Source organism: Macaca nemestrina, chromosome 6 (genome assembly GCF_043159975.1).
Source record: "Macaca nemestrina isolate mMacNem1 chromosome 6, mMacNem.hap1, whole genome shotgun sequence".
Classification (NCBI taxonomy): domain Eukaryota; kingdom Metazoa; phylum Chordata; class Mammalia; order Primates; family Cercopithecidae; genus Macaca; species Macaca nemestrina.
The window spans coordinates 21,174,588-21,192,091 of record NC_092130.1 but is presented as its reverse complement, the minus strand read 5'-3'; the positions used below and the strand labels follow the sequence as shown (position 1 = coordinate 21,192,091).

Below are 17,504 nucleotides of genomic sequence, written 5' to 3'. Positions count from 1 at the left end.
ATAGCCAGTTTTTTAAGTACCAAATTAATTGTTAAAATTATTATAAGTGCTGATTCTCCTTCTCAGGAGCATAATAAACTATGCCTTGATATAAGTAGACTGCAGTGAATGGAAGAATATATTTGCAAATCATAGATCTGATAAGGGACTTGTATATATTTGCAAATCATAGACTGATAAGGGACTTGTATCTAGAATATATAAAGAATTCCTACAACTTAGTAAGAAAAAGACAACCCAATTAAATACTGAACAAAGGATGTGAATAAACATTTTTCCAATATTTACACATGGTCAATGAACACATGTAAAAATGTTCAACTTCATTAGCCATCAGGGAAATGCAAATCTAAAGCACACTGAAATATCTCTTCACACTCACTGTAATGGCTCCACTAAAAAGGACAACAAAGGGTGCTGGCAAGAATGTAGAGAAATTGGAAGCCTCATACACCGCTGGTAGAAATGTGAACCACTGCAGCCATTTTAACAGTCCGGCAGTTTCTCAAAAGGTTAAATATAGGCACCACACGATTCAGCGATTCCGCCCCGAGGTATTTGTACAAGGAAAACAAAAACATTTATCTACACAAAATCCTGTACATGAATGGTCGTAACATTATTCACAATAGCTAAAACATAGAAACAATTCAAGTGTCCATCAATGGATAATTGGATGTATAAACAAAATGTGGCATATATCTGTACAACGGAATATTGACAGAAAAAGAAAATAAGTACCAACACATGCTACAACATGGATGAACCTTGAAGACATGCTAAGTGAAATTCAGTGCATATAAAATATCCAGAACAGGTCAATAAAAAAAGACAGACAATAGACTGACAGTTGCCAAGGGCTGGGGGCAGGGAAGGTGGTGGGAAATAGAGAATGACTGCTAATGGGTATGACATTTCTTTCTGGGGTGATGAAGATCTAAAATCAATTTTGATGATGTTTTGCACAACTCTGTGAATGTACTACAAACCACTGAGCTGTATACATATGTATTTTCTGAAACAGGGTCTTGTTCTGTCACCAGGCTGGAGTGCAGTGGCACAATCCCAGCTCACTGTAGCCTCAACTTCCCAGGCTCAATCGATCCTCCACCTCAGCCTCCCAAGTAGCTGGGACTAAAAGTGCGTGCCACCACACCCAGCTAATTTTTTGTATAGAAGGGGTTTCACCATGTTGTCCAAACTGGTCTCCAACTTTTGAGCTCAAGCAATCCACCTGCCTTGGCCTTCCAAACTGCTGGGATTACAGGTGTGAGCCACCATGCAAGGCCCTTGAGTTATATACTTTAATCAGGTATGTGAATATCTAAATAAAGTTGTTATTAAAAAAAAAAAAAAACCTGGGGCCAGGCACAATGACTCATACCTGTAATCCCAAAGCTTTGGGAGGCTGAGGCAGGAGGATATGTGAGGGCAGGAGTTCAAGACCAGCCTGGGCAACATAGCAAGAACCCTATCTCTACAAAAAAAATATTTTTTTAATTAGCTAGGCAAGGTGGCATACACCTGGAGTCCCAGCTATTCAAGAAGCTGCAGTGGGAGAAGTGCTTGAGTTCAAGGCTACAGTGAACAATGACTGCACCACTCCACTATGACCTTGGTGACACAGTGAGAAACATCTCAAAAAAAAAAAAAAAAAAAAGATACTTGCTTATGAAGCTCCACAGAAATCTGAACCATTATTTTTTTAAAACTAAAACCTTCAACCTCATGTCTTACAAATGTTACATGTTCAAACCTTGGTATTTATTAACTGATGCGTTATGAATAATTCAAGGATAGCACATCTTTGCTAGCCTTTTGTGAGATACTATCATATAGTATAAATTACACTAAGAGGAAAATACTAAAATATGCCATATCTTGAAATTCATTCATTTAATACCAAAACAAACTCCCTACGATGGCATTGTCTACAAAAGGGTTATCCAATCTTTCCGTTTCCCTGGGCCTAACTGGAAGAAGAACAACTGTCTTGGGCCACACATAAAACACACGATGATAGCTGATGAGCAAAAAAAAAAGGCAAAAAAAATCTCATAATGTTTTAAGGAAGTTCACGAATTTGTGTTGGGCTGCATTCAAAGCCATCCTGGGCCACATGCAGCCCAGGAGTTGGACAAGCTTAGTATACAATTTCAAAGAAGTAACTTGCTGAGGTAACATATTTACTAGGTAAGGAAACATTTTGTATCAAGTCTGATTCTAAATTTATTTTCCTTTCCACTAACCATGCTGCCTACCGAAGTGGAATGCACTAGATTGTGAAAACATGGATTCAAGTTAAAGTCTGGGATTTTCACTTCCTAGCTGGTTGCCTACTTCCTTTTTTTCATCTGTAAATCCCAAAGGAACATAAAAAAAATCAAAATGAAATAAGAATAGGAAGTATTTTTGCCTACTATAAAATTTTATTAAAATTTAATAAAATCCCATTATTGAGGCTGGACACATTGGTTCATGCCTGTAATCCCAGCACTTTGGAAGGCCAAGGTGGGAAGATCATGAGGTCAGGAGTTCGAGACCAGCCTGGCCAACATGGTGAAACCCCATCTCTACTAAAAATACAAAAAGTTAGCTGGGCGTGGTGGCATATGCCTGTAGTCCCAGCTACTCAAGAGGCTGAGGCAGGAAAAACACTTGAACCTGGGAGGCAGAGGTTGTAGTGAGCCCAGATAAAATAAAAATAAATAAAATAAAATTCCATTATTTAAATTAAGCTTTAATTTCCTAGTAATGAAAATAAACTTGAAACATTAGAAACAGTCATTTTCATAAACTGAAACTAAAAAGCTAAAAAAGCCACAAGGATGGTCAGGAAAAATCCTTTCTTTACCTCTGAAACTCCCATCTTGTAAAAAGATGGGAAAATGTCTCCATCCTCAGCCTGAGCTGAGACTCAGAGGTATCGGGGTAAGGTCACATGAACAAACTGTGTGAAGTGTGGGGGATGGTGGTACTAGGATGAGAAACGCATCATGTCTGTGTCAGTATTGGTGCTTGGACTCCTAGTTTGACTCTATGGAGAGGGATGCTACAGGACAAGGTCTAAGTTATTTTCATGAAGGAGTCTAAGACACAGTGACATACTTGTGTGACGCAAAATGGGGAATCTCACTGTCTCTATTCTTGAAGGGAACACAGCTTGATTTAAACATTGTGAGGATTGCAAGAAATGCAACACTACTCTGCCAGCTCCAGATTTTTGCAACTTTGACATCAGAGGACCTACCCTGGGCAGAATGGTGGCAGAAGTTCAAGAGTAAGACACCATCCTCCAGGCACCATTTTGAGCAGAGAAAATCAACCAGATAGGAATAAAGGAGGAAAATGCAAGAAGAGTAAGCTTCTGGGAAACACCCTGGGACTTTGAGAAATAATTAGACAAAACATTAAAGAGAATTGGAGGTCCTGTTTCAACAAGAGGGGCAAAAAACCCAGTCATTTTAGTTATTCTCATCCTTTCATATCCACAGAAGTGGTAAGAATTGAACAATGTTTTAAAAACTGTAAGTACCAGAGTATTAACACATCTATCTCTGGGTGGTATAATTTCAGACGATTATTAAATGCCTTTATATTTTCTGTATTTTCCAAAAATTGTCTATAGTGAGCGCCTAATTTTATAATCAGAAAAAGTTAATGTTTTTAAAAACTCAACAATGTAGGCCGGGCGCGGTGGCTCAAGCCTGTAATCCCAGCACTTTGGGAGGCCGAGACGGGCGGATCACGAGTTCAGGAGATCGAGACCATCCTGGCTAACACGGTGAAACCCCGTCTCTACTAAAATACAAAAAAAATTAGCCGGGCGAGGTGGCGGGCGCCTGTACTCCCAGCTACTCGGGAGGCTGAGGCAGGAGAATGGCGTGAACCCGGGAGGCGGGGCTTGCAGTGAGCTGAGATCCGGCCACTGCACTCCGGCCTGGGCAACAGAGCTAGACTCCGTCTCAAAAAAAAAAAAAAAACTCAACAATGTAATTCTAGTTAATGTAAAAATGCTACTTCTAAGATTAAATTTCAACTACCCCAAAGTCTGTTTCAGACTCTTATTATGGCTTATACTATATGCAAGGTGGCCACTCCTCTTAGAATTGGGAATATATTTTAATATGGTAAATACCTTTCTATCAAAAATTATAAAATTTAAGTTTCAAAAGAAATTATACCTCCAAAATATACTCCAACCCACTACTTTACAGTGTCACTTTTGGTCCACCTATATTTTAACATTCTGTTCCAAAGTAGGAAGCTCATATTCATTGGCAGACCCAAGTCTTAAAATTTAGATCTAGCAGACTTAGGTACACAGACAATATGGCTAAAGAGACAGAAGTTTAGCTATACAATCAACCTCACAAGATAATGTATATCAATCATTCACTCCACATGGCTGCATCTTATGCTGATTCTTATACATCATAAATTGATTTCCTAAAGTAATGAAGTGTGTAATTGTTAAAATGCTCCTACAGCCTACCTTTAGAAATTCTTTTATCAGGCAATACAGGAAAGTTAAAGGATATCCTCCCAAGTAGCTGGGATTACAGGCGACCACCACCACGCCCGGCTAATTTTTGTATTTTTAGTAGAGATGAGGTTTCACCATGTTGGCCAGGCTGGTCCCGAACTCCTGACCTCAGGTGATCCACTCGCCTCCCAAAGTGCTGGGATTACAGGCATGAGCCACCGCGCCCAGCCAGTTCAAGGATATCTTTATAAACATAACCTTAAAACTTGTTTCATGTTAAGCTTGTTTTTAAAAGCAGAAATAAAATGTCAGCATAAACCAGCTATTAATCCTATTTAAGATCTAGAAAATGAGCATCAAACCAGTTTTGGACCTAGCAAAGCCTTAGCTTTACTTAATAGTGTTCATGAAAAGTATTTTATTGGCGAAAGAAAACTTTAAATTCAGTCATACATTTCAAAAATGGGGTCATATTCTTACCTGGAAATTTGATGTCCAGCATAGAGGAGCAGAGCAGTCAAAAAATATAGATAAAGCTGAACCAGATGCTGCCTGGGCAATGTTAGCAGCACCACACTTAAGATATAACCTGTAGCAGAAAGACAGATAAATAAAATATAATTTTAATTTAGTTTCCCAATTAATTACAATAAAAGAAAGAGCTTGAGATAAATAATTTTCCAAACAGGTTTCAGTACCTTCTGAGGTTTCTGATTATACTTACCAAAGCAAGTTTAGTATAGTGACACCACTATGGATTTTTTGTTGTTGAAAATATATTGTATTTTTCACTTCTTTTGTAGATTTCTCTACCTAATAATCAAATACATCACACAAATGTGTAACACAACTCCTTTCTTCATCTACCTTTCCTTGATGTCAACTTACTTGTTTTATGCCAATTCTCTCTTTCTTTCTAGTCCCAGAGGAAAAACTGGGTGTCTTAATGTCTCTTTCCAAGGCTGCCCCTTCCATGTGATTCAAGACCTTATTTCTCCAACCCCTGAAAACCCTCTATCTCCTGTACTTTCAGATGTTCCCCCTTACATCACTCCTTACCTTTGTTTCAAAAAAATATGCAGGGCTTTTACCCATCTTGAGAAAAAAAAATAAACTTCTTTTCATAGCGATTTTTTTCCTATGAACTATTTTTCTCATTCCACTATCAAATGTTTGAAAAGATCTATATCCAATGCCTCTATTTTCTAAGCATCTATTTTTCACTTTACCATCTACAATCCCTTTACAAACCCCCTTAACTCCTTTGCTCTAAAGAAAGTTGGAAGTCAACAATTGCCTACTTGTCACATCTAAGACATCCTGCTTATTTTTGATCCCCAATATCCAGGCAACTACCATCAAAACGTTGTTACTCTTTGGCTCTGTGATATGGACTTCCTCTTACCCTCTAACTTCTCCCCTTCATTTATTTTCACCGTTTCCAATAAACACTGGAAATCTGGTTCCTAAACAACTGTTTTCCTCTATATACAAAGTACCTAGTGCAAATAACATACTGTAACTTCAAATATCAGCATCTCTTCTAGAAATGTTATCAGCAGTTACTGACAACTTACTATATGTGCAAAAACACATCCTCATTTCTTAGTCTAAGTAGACATCCCATCTCATGACACCTGAGATATATTCCACTTAAATCTTCTCATATTCAACAAGCACAAACTGTGTTCCCCACCTCCTCCCTCAACAAAATAACTCAAAATGACTCAAAATCTGAGTCATCTTTTCTTTCTTATCAAGTCCTGCTGAGCCTTCCTTGATAAATTCCTCTCATGTGTTACCCTTCCATTACAATCTCTATGTCCCATATCCTAATCTGTTATGCAATGCACAGTATACTACCATCCTTCTTTCAGTCTCTATTTCCATATACCCTATACTTCAAGCTTGTCCAATCCGCAGCCCATGGGCTGCATGTGGCCCAGGATGGCTTTGAATATAGCCCAACACAAATTCATAAACTTTCTCAAAATATTATGAGTTTTTTGGTTTTTTTGGGTTTTTTTTGCAATTTTAAGCTCATCAGCTATCATTAGTGTTAGCATATTTTATGTGTGGCCCAAGACAATTCTTTTTCTAATGTGGTCTGGGAAGCCAAAAGATTGGACACCCCTGATACACTTAATTACCAGGGTAATAATCCTAACATCATCACTTTTACCTGACAATTCTACTGCTCTCAAAGTTATGAACCTGACATTCTAGGTCTTACACAATCTGGATCTAGTCTACTTTTCTATAACCATCTTCCACTTAATTTACAAATCTTTATTAAGGCACAGGTACTCCTACTTATCCCCTATTGCCTCTCTCATGCTGAATCAATCAGGCCAAAAGCTAAGGAAACATGAGCATGCTTGGGACTAAAGAGATAGAACTGAGGATTTCCTACATGTACTAACTGCAAGGACAATCCATCAAAAGCCAGAGGTAAGTATTTTTATTTGCTCTTTATTTCTTAAAATAATTTCTCCAATTTTGTTAACCCCTATCTCAAATGACTTTAGAGGTATTTTAAAGGATATGTATTATAGTTACTAAGCATTTCCATTGATTGTAGCTGAAGGATTTTCTAACATCTATTACATGAAACTTCTTAAACTCTCTTTTAACAAAACTGTCATTTTCCTTTCCAGAATGGTCTTGTCTTTTCTTTCTCCTACATATCTCATATAAAATCAGTTGCCAAATCTTCTAGATCAAACATATTCATTTCATCCATTCCTTCAATTATCCAGTCATTCAATCAACATTATTACGTGTAAAGTATATGACCCACTCACATTCCTAGACATGGAAGATCCAAAATTAATATGAATAATAATCTAGTGAAAAGGTAAGCATGGAAAAAAGTAATTATTAGACAAAATTGATGCTATAATAAATGAACATTAGAAGGGCTATGGTTAAGTGATTAAGCTTGAATTAGATCTCAAAAGGTGAGTGGTTCTTTACCAGGCTAAGAACAAAGGGAAACATTCTAGGAAAAGAGAACAGCAAACACGAAAACTATAAAAGCATAATTTTCAGGGGACAGTAAATTCTGTAGGTTAGATTAGAATTTGATGTTAACAGAAAGATTGGGAGACGATGCTGAAAGAACTGAGAGCCAAAGCCTCAATAAAAAGCCTAAATACAATAATCAAGAGTTTAGACATAGCTAACGGTTCTCAAATTCTTCAATACCTATTTAGGTGAGGTAAGAGAACAGAAATCAAAACAACAAAAGCACCATTGCTCACCTATACCCCATTTTCATATTCCCGTGGAAAAATAAGTCTGTGATAACAAAATATTTGTGTAAGAAAACTTTGAGAGATGATGAATACTAACTATAAGAGCAGTACGAATGAACCATCTGAACTACAATGTATATATAATCTAACAATTTAAAAAACACAAGTCAAAAATACTACTGACACAAATATGGATCACAACTTATTCTACAGCATTAACCAAACAATCCATAACAAACTAAGTTTATAATGACAAAGCCGTTAGTTTTAAAATTATACACAGTAATTTGTAATTAAAAAGCAAGACTAGTAGTATTTAATAATGATGACCTAGACCAGGTATAGTGGTGCACATCTATAATCCCAGCTACTCAGGAGGCTGGGGTGGGAGGATCACTTGAGCCCAGGAATTCAAGGTTATAGTGAGGTATGACTGCACCACTGCATGCCAGTCTGGGTGACAGAGCATGACCCTGTCTCTATAAAAAATAAGGGTTGGATGTGTTGGCTCACATCTGTAATCCTAGCACTTCGGGAGGCCAAAGCTGGAGGATCACTTGAGCTTAGGAGTTTGAGACCAGCCTGGGTAACACGGCAAACTCCTGTCTCTACAAAAAATACAAAAAATTAGCCAGGTGCGGGGGGCACACACCTATGGTCCCACCTACTCAGGAGGCTGAGGTGGGAGGATCACATGAGCCCAGAAGGTTGATGCTGCAGTGAGCTGAGATCGCACCACTGCACTCCAATCTGGGTGACAGTGAGACCCCATCTCTAAATAAATAAACAAATAAAAGAAATGATGACCTATGGGAACAGACTGTGAGAACAGAAAAAAATAAAAAATAAATAAAAATGATGACCTGCTTAAAACAACACTGATGAATCTAATAATTTCTGCTATTTAAACATTATGGTAGTTGTAGGGTAAACACACCTGATAGCAGTAACTTAAGTATACACTGAGACTGACCCTGTAGGGAAAATACACCTAAATGTGTGGTCCAAGCTAGCGAATCCAGGAGTGGCCAATCCAGAGATTCCTTCCTTGTCTATGAGGAACATCCGAGCCTCTGGTCCATCCTGTGGAACACTGGCCATATAGGGGATTGGGCTCTGAGTTTTGGGTTGAATGAAGGTTGTCAGGTGGAGGCTGTTAGGGAAAAGGTGCTAAGTGAAAATGCTATATACACTACATGCCTTTTTCAAGAGGTTGCAGTTCTTCTGTTCAGCCCACTGCCACTGGATTCTCTTCCCTATGTGTAAGCCTGCAAAAAAAAAAAACCCATGTCTGTTTTGCTGGCTCTGGGTGTCTTCTTCAGTTTCTTTAACCTGGTGTCATCCCCAGTGGAGTCCACAGGGGTTCAGCACAACAGCAGGACTGGAGGGAAGATGAGAGCCTGGATTATAACAGTGGCTTTGGGTATGGAGCTGCCAGTCAGCTATGAGATAACATATTTAAATAGGTCTTAGTGGTTATCTACGGGTGAGTGGCTGAGAACAAGGAAGTGAAGATCTGATGTTTCTAGCTTGGGTAATCAAGAAGACAGCTTTGCTATTAAGACAGGAAAACACAGGAGGAGGAAGACTTTTGAGGTGAGAAAAAGGCGATGAGTTCAGTGACTGACAAGCTGAAATGTCCATAGGCTATTTAGGTGGAAATGTCTAACAAGTAATTCAAAATTCATTCATTCAGGGCTGGGCATAGTGGCTAATATCTGTAATCCTAGCACTCTGGGAGGCTGAGGCAGGAGGATCACTTTAGACCAGGAGTTGGAGACCAGTCTGGGTAATGAGACCTTGGTATATGCCTGTAGTACTAGCTACTCCAGCAGCTAAGGGTTACTTGAGCCCAGGAGTCTGAGACTGCAGTGAGCCATGATCACACCACTGCACTCCAACCTGGGCAAGAGTGAGACCCTGTCACGTAAATACATACATACATATACATAAAATTCAATCATTACTGGGCACCAGCTAGGTGCTGGGAATACTGAGATAATAACCCCCTTCTTACCTTAAAGGAGCCCACAATCTATTAACAGTTGGGAAAACAGATAAGCATATGGACCCTCAGAATGCAGCATAGTAATTGCTATGGTAGAGATGTGAACTGGTTCCATGGAATCAGAGAGGAAGAACATCAACTCCAGACTACAGTGGTCAAAAAGTAGTGAAGTGGAGACAGATTTGCAGCCCAAACTACGTAAGGTCACCCAAACAACAAAAGATTGAAATTAAACACAGATTGTGGGCAACATCAACACTTGAGAAGTCTAAAGTAAACAAATCAAAAGAATCAGAAGCAATGGTCAGAGAATTAGGAGAAGAATGGGGAAAAAAACAACAACAACACTTTCAAAAAAGAGGAAGTAGTAAACAGATCTGTAAACACAGAGAAGTCTGTAGAATGAGGACATAAACAAGGCTTGAATTTTACATTTTAAGTCACTAATGAGTTTAGTGATGGTAGTTCCAATAGGATTTTCACATCCCTTTCTTCCTTTCTAATTTCTACCTTGCCAGTTCTGGCTCTCATTACCTCTTGCCTAAAATCCTAACTGGTCTTCTCACCTCCAGTTTCTCCCCTCCCCAATCCATCATCCTATAACACGCTGCCTAATCAATCTTAAAATGCAGCTCACCTGCTCTAAAATCCCCACTGAACCACCCCGACCTATAGAATTAAGCACAATCTCTACAATATGTATTCAGGACTCTTCACAAAAGTCCTATTCTACCTTACCAATATTACTTCTATTACTCTTTTCATATTCTACACTCCAAAAAACAGTGGACAGTCACTTCTCTTTCAGCAGAACCCACCCTGGAAACCTTCTAAGTTTGAAGACACAATTACATTCCATTAAATACAAACTTTATTGCTCCCTACCTTAATTTTTAAGCTCCTTAATTACAAACAATTAGAAGATATAGAAGGAAAAACTTCCACTTACAATAGCAATAAAAAAGATAAAATACCTAGAAACAATAGATGTCTAAGACATATATGAAAAATCTTTAAAACACTCCAGAAGTACTCAAAAGAAATCTTAAACATAGTAAGGCTTTCTATGTTCTTGCATAGAAAAGACCTAGAATCCTTAAGCTATCTCTTCACCCTAACGTAAAAATTTAAAATAATGCAGCCAGGTGCAGTGCCACACAGCTGTAGTCACAGCTACTGAGGAGGCTGCGGCAAGAGGATCACTTGAGCCCAGGAGTTCCAGGTCAGCCTGGGCAACACAGCAAGAGCCCACCCTCCCCACCTGCCCCCAAAATCAGTAATAATGCAATCTCAATAAAAAAAATCAAATGGGTTGCTTTGTTTTTGGAATGAGACCTAGACAATTCACATAGAAAACTAACCGTAAAAAAAAAGCTCAGAGGAGGAACTGAAGGGACTAACCCTAACAGACAGTAAAATATAATCTAAACCTTCAACAAACAAGACAGCATGTTAATGGTTCACTAACAGGCAGGCAGACTAAAGGAAGAGAAGTTCAAAAATGAAACAAAATATAGGAGAATTCAGTATATAATAAGAAAAAAATGGACTAAACAAATAGGTGAAGACTACTGTGTGGTTATCTAGAAAAAATAAAATTATACCTATAACACACTATTCATACAGATAAATGAAGCAAAGATTGAAATGTAAAAATAAAACCACAAAAATAGTAAGATAAAAACACAACAGAACTCGTTATAAACTCAAGAATAAAGAAGGCTTTTCTAACTGACTCAAAATACTAAAGTTTAAGGAAAAAATGATAAATTCAGTCACAAAAAACCTTCTAAATGTCAAAAAAATAAACAAAATCACTGAGTTGAAACTGGAAAAACTATTTTCAACTTATAACAAAGGATTAATTTCCCTAATGTATACCAAATTCCCACAAATTGGTTAAAAAAAAAAAAAAAAACCTCACAGAAAAGTGGGCAGGGGATATACACTGACAACTCTCAGAAGAGAAAATACAGGCTTTTCTTAAATATGTGTATGTTCAATTCATTCATAATAGAAATGCAAACTAAAACCACATTGAGTTAAAAAAATCAATTTTTCCACCTACTGGAGTAGCCAAAATATGTGTGGTAACAGGCTGTTTTGATAAGAATATAGGATTATAGGCACTCTCAACCACTGTTTTTGGAGGTACAAAATAGTAAAACCCTATGGAAAGTACTATCTGTCAACACTACAAATATTATAAGTTAACCCTTGAACAACATAGGTTGGAACTGTGAGGGTTCACTTAAACGTAGATTTTTTTCAATCAAACTCTTATGGAAAATACAGTATTTGCAACATGCAAAACCCACATATACAGAGGGCCAAGCTTCTGCATACATAGTTTTACCAGGTCAATCGAGGGACCTGAGTATGCGCAGATTTTGGTATACGTGGGCATCCTGGAACCAATCTCCAGCATATACTGAGGGACCACTGTACTCTTTAACCCAGCAACTTCACTTCTAATAACTTAGCCCCAGGTTATATTTGTACACGTTGAAATTATAGTTATACAAAGTTATTTAGCACAACACTGTACAAAATAGCAGAAGGCAGGTTATCTAAAATGTCCACCAATGGAGTAATTAGTTCAATAAATTATGGTATATCCATATGAGGATACTATGCCAATGTAAAACGCAATTGGGAAGAGGAGAAATGAGGCCTCAACATTTACTCAGAGTCTTTAAGATCCGGCAGACTGCCATCATAAGAAAAGAGCACAAGATTCTATTTCATAAATATCTAAAAGCAGTAGTTATGGCTCCACATACACCACAAACAAACAAAAACCACGATTCAAAACCATGTATACCATGCTAACATCTGTATAAAAAGGGGGGAAACATATATTTTTTATATTTACTTATATATACATAAAAATATCTCGAATTATACAGAAGGAAATAAAAGCTATGCAGCGTTCAGAGTGAGAAATCAACGAATGAGTAACAAGAGATGGAAGGGAGATACTTTTCATTAAATACTTTTTATGCTTTTTGATTTCTGAATATAAATACATTATTTTATTAAGGTGAAATTTGATTTGTATTTGAGGGTGAAATTCTGTAAACAGCAGCATTATATAAACACTATGTAATATTTTGACAAAGGTAACGCCAACCAAAAAATTGTTTAAGCTGAAAATATCTGTTCATGCAACCACTGAGCTTACTCTACTTTGGTATGGAGTAAGTGTATTTAAGATGGCTCAACTGAGTTTCCAAAATTATAAACCAGATTATGAACTTCAATTGTACTAGAACACATTCAATTTCTAAAATTAATATTTCTGGTTATCAAGCAGCTGTTTTTATAATAAATAGTTCAACCTATTCAGAAATAATATATAAGCACATTTTTAAAACCACAGTATGTATGACTTTGCTGATTAAGCTAAAAAGCTAAGCCAAGAACCCAATTGTTCTACAACTGACCGGAATTACTTTCCATAAATTGGCTAACATACAAAGCCTTTCATAAAAGGCTGAGAATTATAGTGTTTTGCAACATAAAGTAAGTTTCTCATTTCAGAGACTTTCCCAAGGTAGTGCCATTCACAAAAGATGAGTTTACTGAACTGAAATGTTTTGTTTCTAGTGCACCGTCTTTTCTACTACATCATATTTCTTTCCACAACAGCTTATCTCTTAAGGATGTAAGGGCAACATTCTCAGGGCTGTTTTAGAACCCAGAAAGTCCTTTTATAGATAAAAATAAATCTCAGAGAGCCGGGCGCGGTGGCTCACACCTGTAATCCCAGTGACGAGGCGCGTGGATCACGAGGTCAGGAGATCAAGACCATCCTGGCTAACACGGTGAAACCCCGTCTCTCTTAAAAATACAAAAAATTAGCCAGGCGTGGCGGCGGGCGCCTATAGTCCCAGCTACTTGGGAGGCTGAGGCAGGAGAATAGTGTGAACCCGGGAGCTGGAGCTTGCAGTGAGCCGAAATCGCATCACTGCACTCCAGCCTAGGCGACACAGCGAGACTCCATCTCAAAAATAAATAAATAAATAAATAATAAATCTCAGAGAGACAAGACAACTCTTCATGACTTTATAAAAGATATACGTTGTGATGGGCAACTCTAATAATAAAATATTAGCAAAACCACTATAGTACCATTCAAACTATGTCTGGAACTCTGCAATCACAACATTAATAAAATACATTGCTATACACATTACAGATAAACCAAAACTTAAAAAGGAAGGATCATGACTTTTATTCTACATAAATTTTATCTGTTTCATGCTTGTATTTCTTGACTTTAATTTCTTTAATCTCTCATAATTATTTTTACCACTAACCCCACAGGGTATCAATGATAGTTCCATTTTTCTTGAAACGGGATTCAAGCAAAAAAAAAAAAAAAAAAAAAAAAAAAAAATTACAGTTCCAGAAGGATTTTTTTATGGAACAAAATATTATAGTATCATTTCCCACATTTCATTTAACTGAACACTGAATTACTACCAAACTCCAAAACAAGGACAAACTAGAAGGGTCCAAATGTCTCTAAAAGTATTTCTTATTGTTTATATTTCATCATATTAAAATCTAAAATGTTTTCTTCTGTCTTCCAGTTTTATCCAGTAAAATAAATCCAATACTGCCTACTTTCTTATAGCCTTAATAATTCATGTGCAATGGTAAGACAAAACTATCAACAAGATTCATAAGCACTCATCAATAACTATATCACTATCATCTTAATGAAAATGAACTTCATTTTACCCAAATCCAAAAATATATTAAGACATAAATCAGACTGCTCACTATAAGATCAGAAAACGTGATGTAGACACTCACCTACATAATGCATATTAAGAGCCAAATACTTATACTGGAAAAGAGGGTTATTACTAAGGCTACTTCTTTGGATCTGCTGGAAAAAGGAGCTGACATCCCATCTGTACAGGACATCCAACAGCATGATGCTTGGCACCCTCAGGGCCACATTTAACACTGCCTCCAGTTTCTCCTTTGCAGCCATGTTTTCTTTTTTTCTTTTTTTTTTCTTGGAGAAGACCTAAAATTCAGAAGACACAACATATAAAAATAAAAAGTCAACACAAATAGCTGTTAGATATCCTTTTATGAATCTAATAGGTTGTCACATACTGTACAAAACTATGTGAGAATGCATAATACTACTTCTCAGCCACATCTACTATTTTTAGATAGTCATGAAATAACCTCTGTATTGTGTTTTCACATTGACCCATTCAGTTCTGCCCAATCTTATAATTCTGATTAAATGTACTGGCCTCAAAACTAATTTTTTAAAAGGCCACTAACTCCAAGTCTAGGAACAAAACACTCTGTAAGACTACTGTAACTTGTATACAATTAACTTGAAAAATTCACTCACTCCAATAAAACTCCGATTTATGTAGCTCGTAATAGGGTGAATTTTGAGTATTTACGCTATGAAAAAGCCTAAGAAACTCAATAAAAACTTGATGACTGCACGTTTAGTTTGCAGCATCTTGTACTCTATGCTTTTCCTTATTCACCTGCAATCAAAATTGAAGTGATAAATTTACAATCCAGAGAACTCATGATGTAGATACAGGTAGAGGAAACATTATTTACAGTATCATTTCCTTGAATCTTTAAAGTTAAATATGGTCTAAAAATCCCATAATCTGCCTTTAAAGTGTTCATCAAAATCTTCCCTTGATATATAGATAACCAGGCACATGGAAGAAGCCAGGCATTGAGTCTGCAGCCCCTGTCTCTGCATACACCTTGATAAGTAGTGAGAGGGGGGGAAAAAAAAGGAGGAAATGAAAGGCAGTTATCAGGACAATTTACTATTTAAAGGGACAATTCAATGCCATACTGCTTATTATGGTAGAGCTTCAAATTAATCCAAAAAAATACAAAATAGGGCAGACAAGGCGGGGCACAGTGGCTCACGCCTGTAATCCCAGCACTTTGGGAAGCTGAAGCAGGCGGATCACGAGGTCAGGAGTTCGAGACCAGCCTGGTCAATATGGTGAAACCCTGTCTCTACTAAAAATACAAAAATTAGCCAGGGATGGTGGCGCACACCTGTAGTCCCAGCTACTCAGGAGGCTGGGGTAGAAGAGTTGCTTGAACCCGGGATGCGGAGGTTGCAGTGAGCAGAGATCATGATACTGCACTCCAGCCTAGGCGACTGAGCTAGACTCCGTCTCAAAAAAAAAAAAAAAAAAAAAAAGGGCAAACAAAGGTAGGTAAAGAATAATTTAAAGAGTAAAGATAATTCTGGATTGTTGGCTCTGACAATATCCTTTTAAGAATTTTGCTGAGAAAGCTAAACACATTTCCAGCTTTGGCAATAATTTCAGACATGACAGGACAAATGAAAACATTTATTTCTGCAGGAAATTATAGTGACAGATTGCTATGCTATGGTTAAATATTTGTCAGCATTTCCATCTTACCCTCCAATTTTCATAACTTCCTAGTTCAGATAGTTAAAAAGCTAAAGGCAACCTCACTTGGCACACTATTAATAAAAGCTTTTCAATAATCATGTCAACCATTCCCATAACCCAAATATTTTATATATATAGCTACCAATAATATAGACTTAACATTTTTATAGATAAGTACTGCAATTCTGATTATTTCACATGAACAAGATCATTTTCATAATTTTCCTACGTAAGAAAAAATATTATTGTGAAAATCAAAACTAAATATAATGTCCTAAGGGGGAAAAATGCACTGAAAAATAAAATCTCTAATCTTTAACATTTATTGCAAACCACATCACTGAGGAATCTAAATTTCTCAAAGCCCATGATATGATTATTATTTTTTAATCCCAGGAAAAAATACACCAAAATATTCACAGAAATTGTTGGTAAAGAGTTTAATGCATTTTAATGTGTATAAGCCATCTAGATAACTTCAGGAATCACATTGGAAATACTTACTTTAGTGAGCAAACTGATAACCCAACACCCTCTTGGGAATTTATTTCAAAGTAACATGAATAGATTTTCTCACAAACCACCACCCACCATGTGAAAATCACCACGTACTGAGATGACAGTATTACTGACAGTCTTTATACTGCAATCGAAAAGTAACTATTTTTCTATATTCTGGAATCCAATATACATCATTACCTCTGTTTTTATAAGTAACAAGGGGGGAGGAGCTATTACTGATTTAACACTCGTAGCCCATATTTATTTCATTTGATTTGGAACCTTTCTCTTTATTCAATGCTTTGCTATTTTAAAATGTGCCCATTTTCACCATTTATTGTGGCTCCTAAACAGGTAAGAAGAAAATTTAAACTAAACAAATAACTAATCCTGCTTTAGAAATCAAGGTCTGCTGGGAAAAAAACCTCTCTAATCCGTACAGAGGATCATCTCTATTACAAAAGTCCATTAGCAGAATGGTACATGTTCCCTCTTTATTTCCACCCACCACTCCTGCCTAACAAATATAGTAAGAAACAGAAAACAGGACATATTTCTATTTCCATAAAGAGAAAATACTGGGTTCTGAAAGCTGTCAATAAAGAATAATATCCAAGATCCCCAACTCTACTACATAGTCAACTCGAGACTGAAATGTTTTTAACAAGGACTTTGGATGGAATTAAGTATGTCCATTTAACAATGAATCTATTGCTTACTAAATGTTTCGTTTATTTCTATACGTGAATGTTATTTTAGCAAGTCAGTGGCAAGCTGTTCATGTATAAGGGCACTGAAGAAACAAATTTAAT

General features: G+C 36.9%; 1 protein-coding gene across 8 annotated transcripts in view; it reads right to left on the bottom strand.

Annotated features, from left to right (window-relative positions):
* The window catches only part of LOC105482352 (ring finger protein 145), a 107,903-nt gene that overhangs the window by 31,171 nt on the left and 59,228 nt on the right, over nucleotides 1-17,504 (bottom strand). For 6 of the 8 annotated variants that reach the window (XM_071098133.1, XM_071098131.1, XM_071098134.1 and 3 more), the window contains 2 exons: nucleotides 14,576-14,795; nucleotides 4,967-5,075 (listed from right to left, as the gene is read on the bottom strand). In XM_071098133.1, the coding sequence (XP_070954234.1) occupies nucleotides 4,967-5,075; nucleotides 14,576-14,759 (293 nt within the window). In that variant the 5' untranslated portion in view covers nucleotides 14,760-14,795. Of the gene's footprint in view, nucleotides 1-4,966; nucleotides 5,076-8,943; nucleotides 9,012-14,575; nucleotides 14,796-15,823; nucleotides 15,942-17,504 lie in introns of those variants that run through there. The other 2 variants (XM_011742383.2, XM_071098135.1) reach the window with 2 other exon arrangements.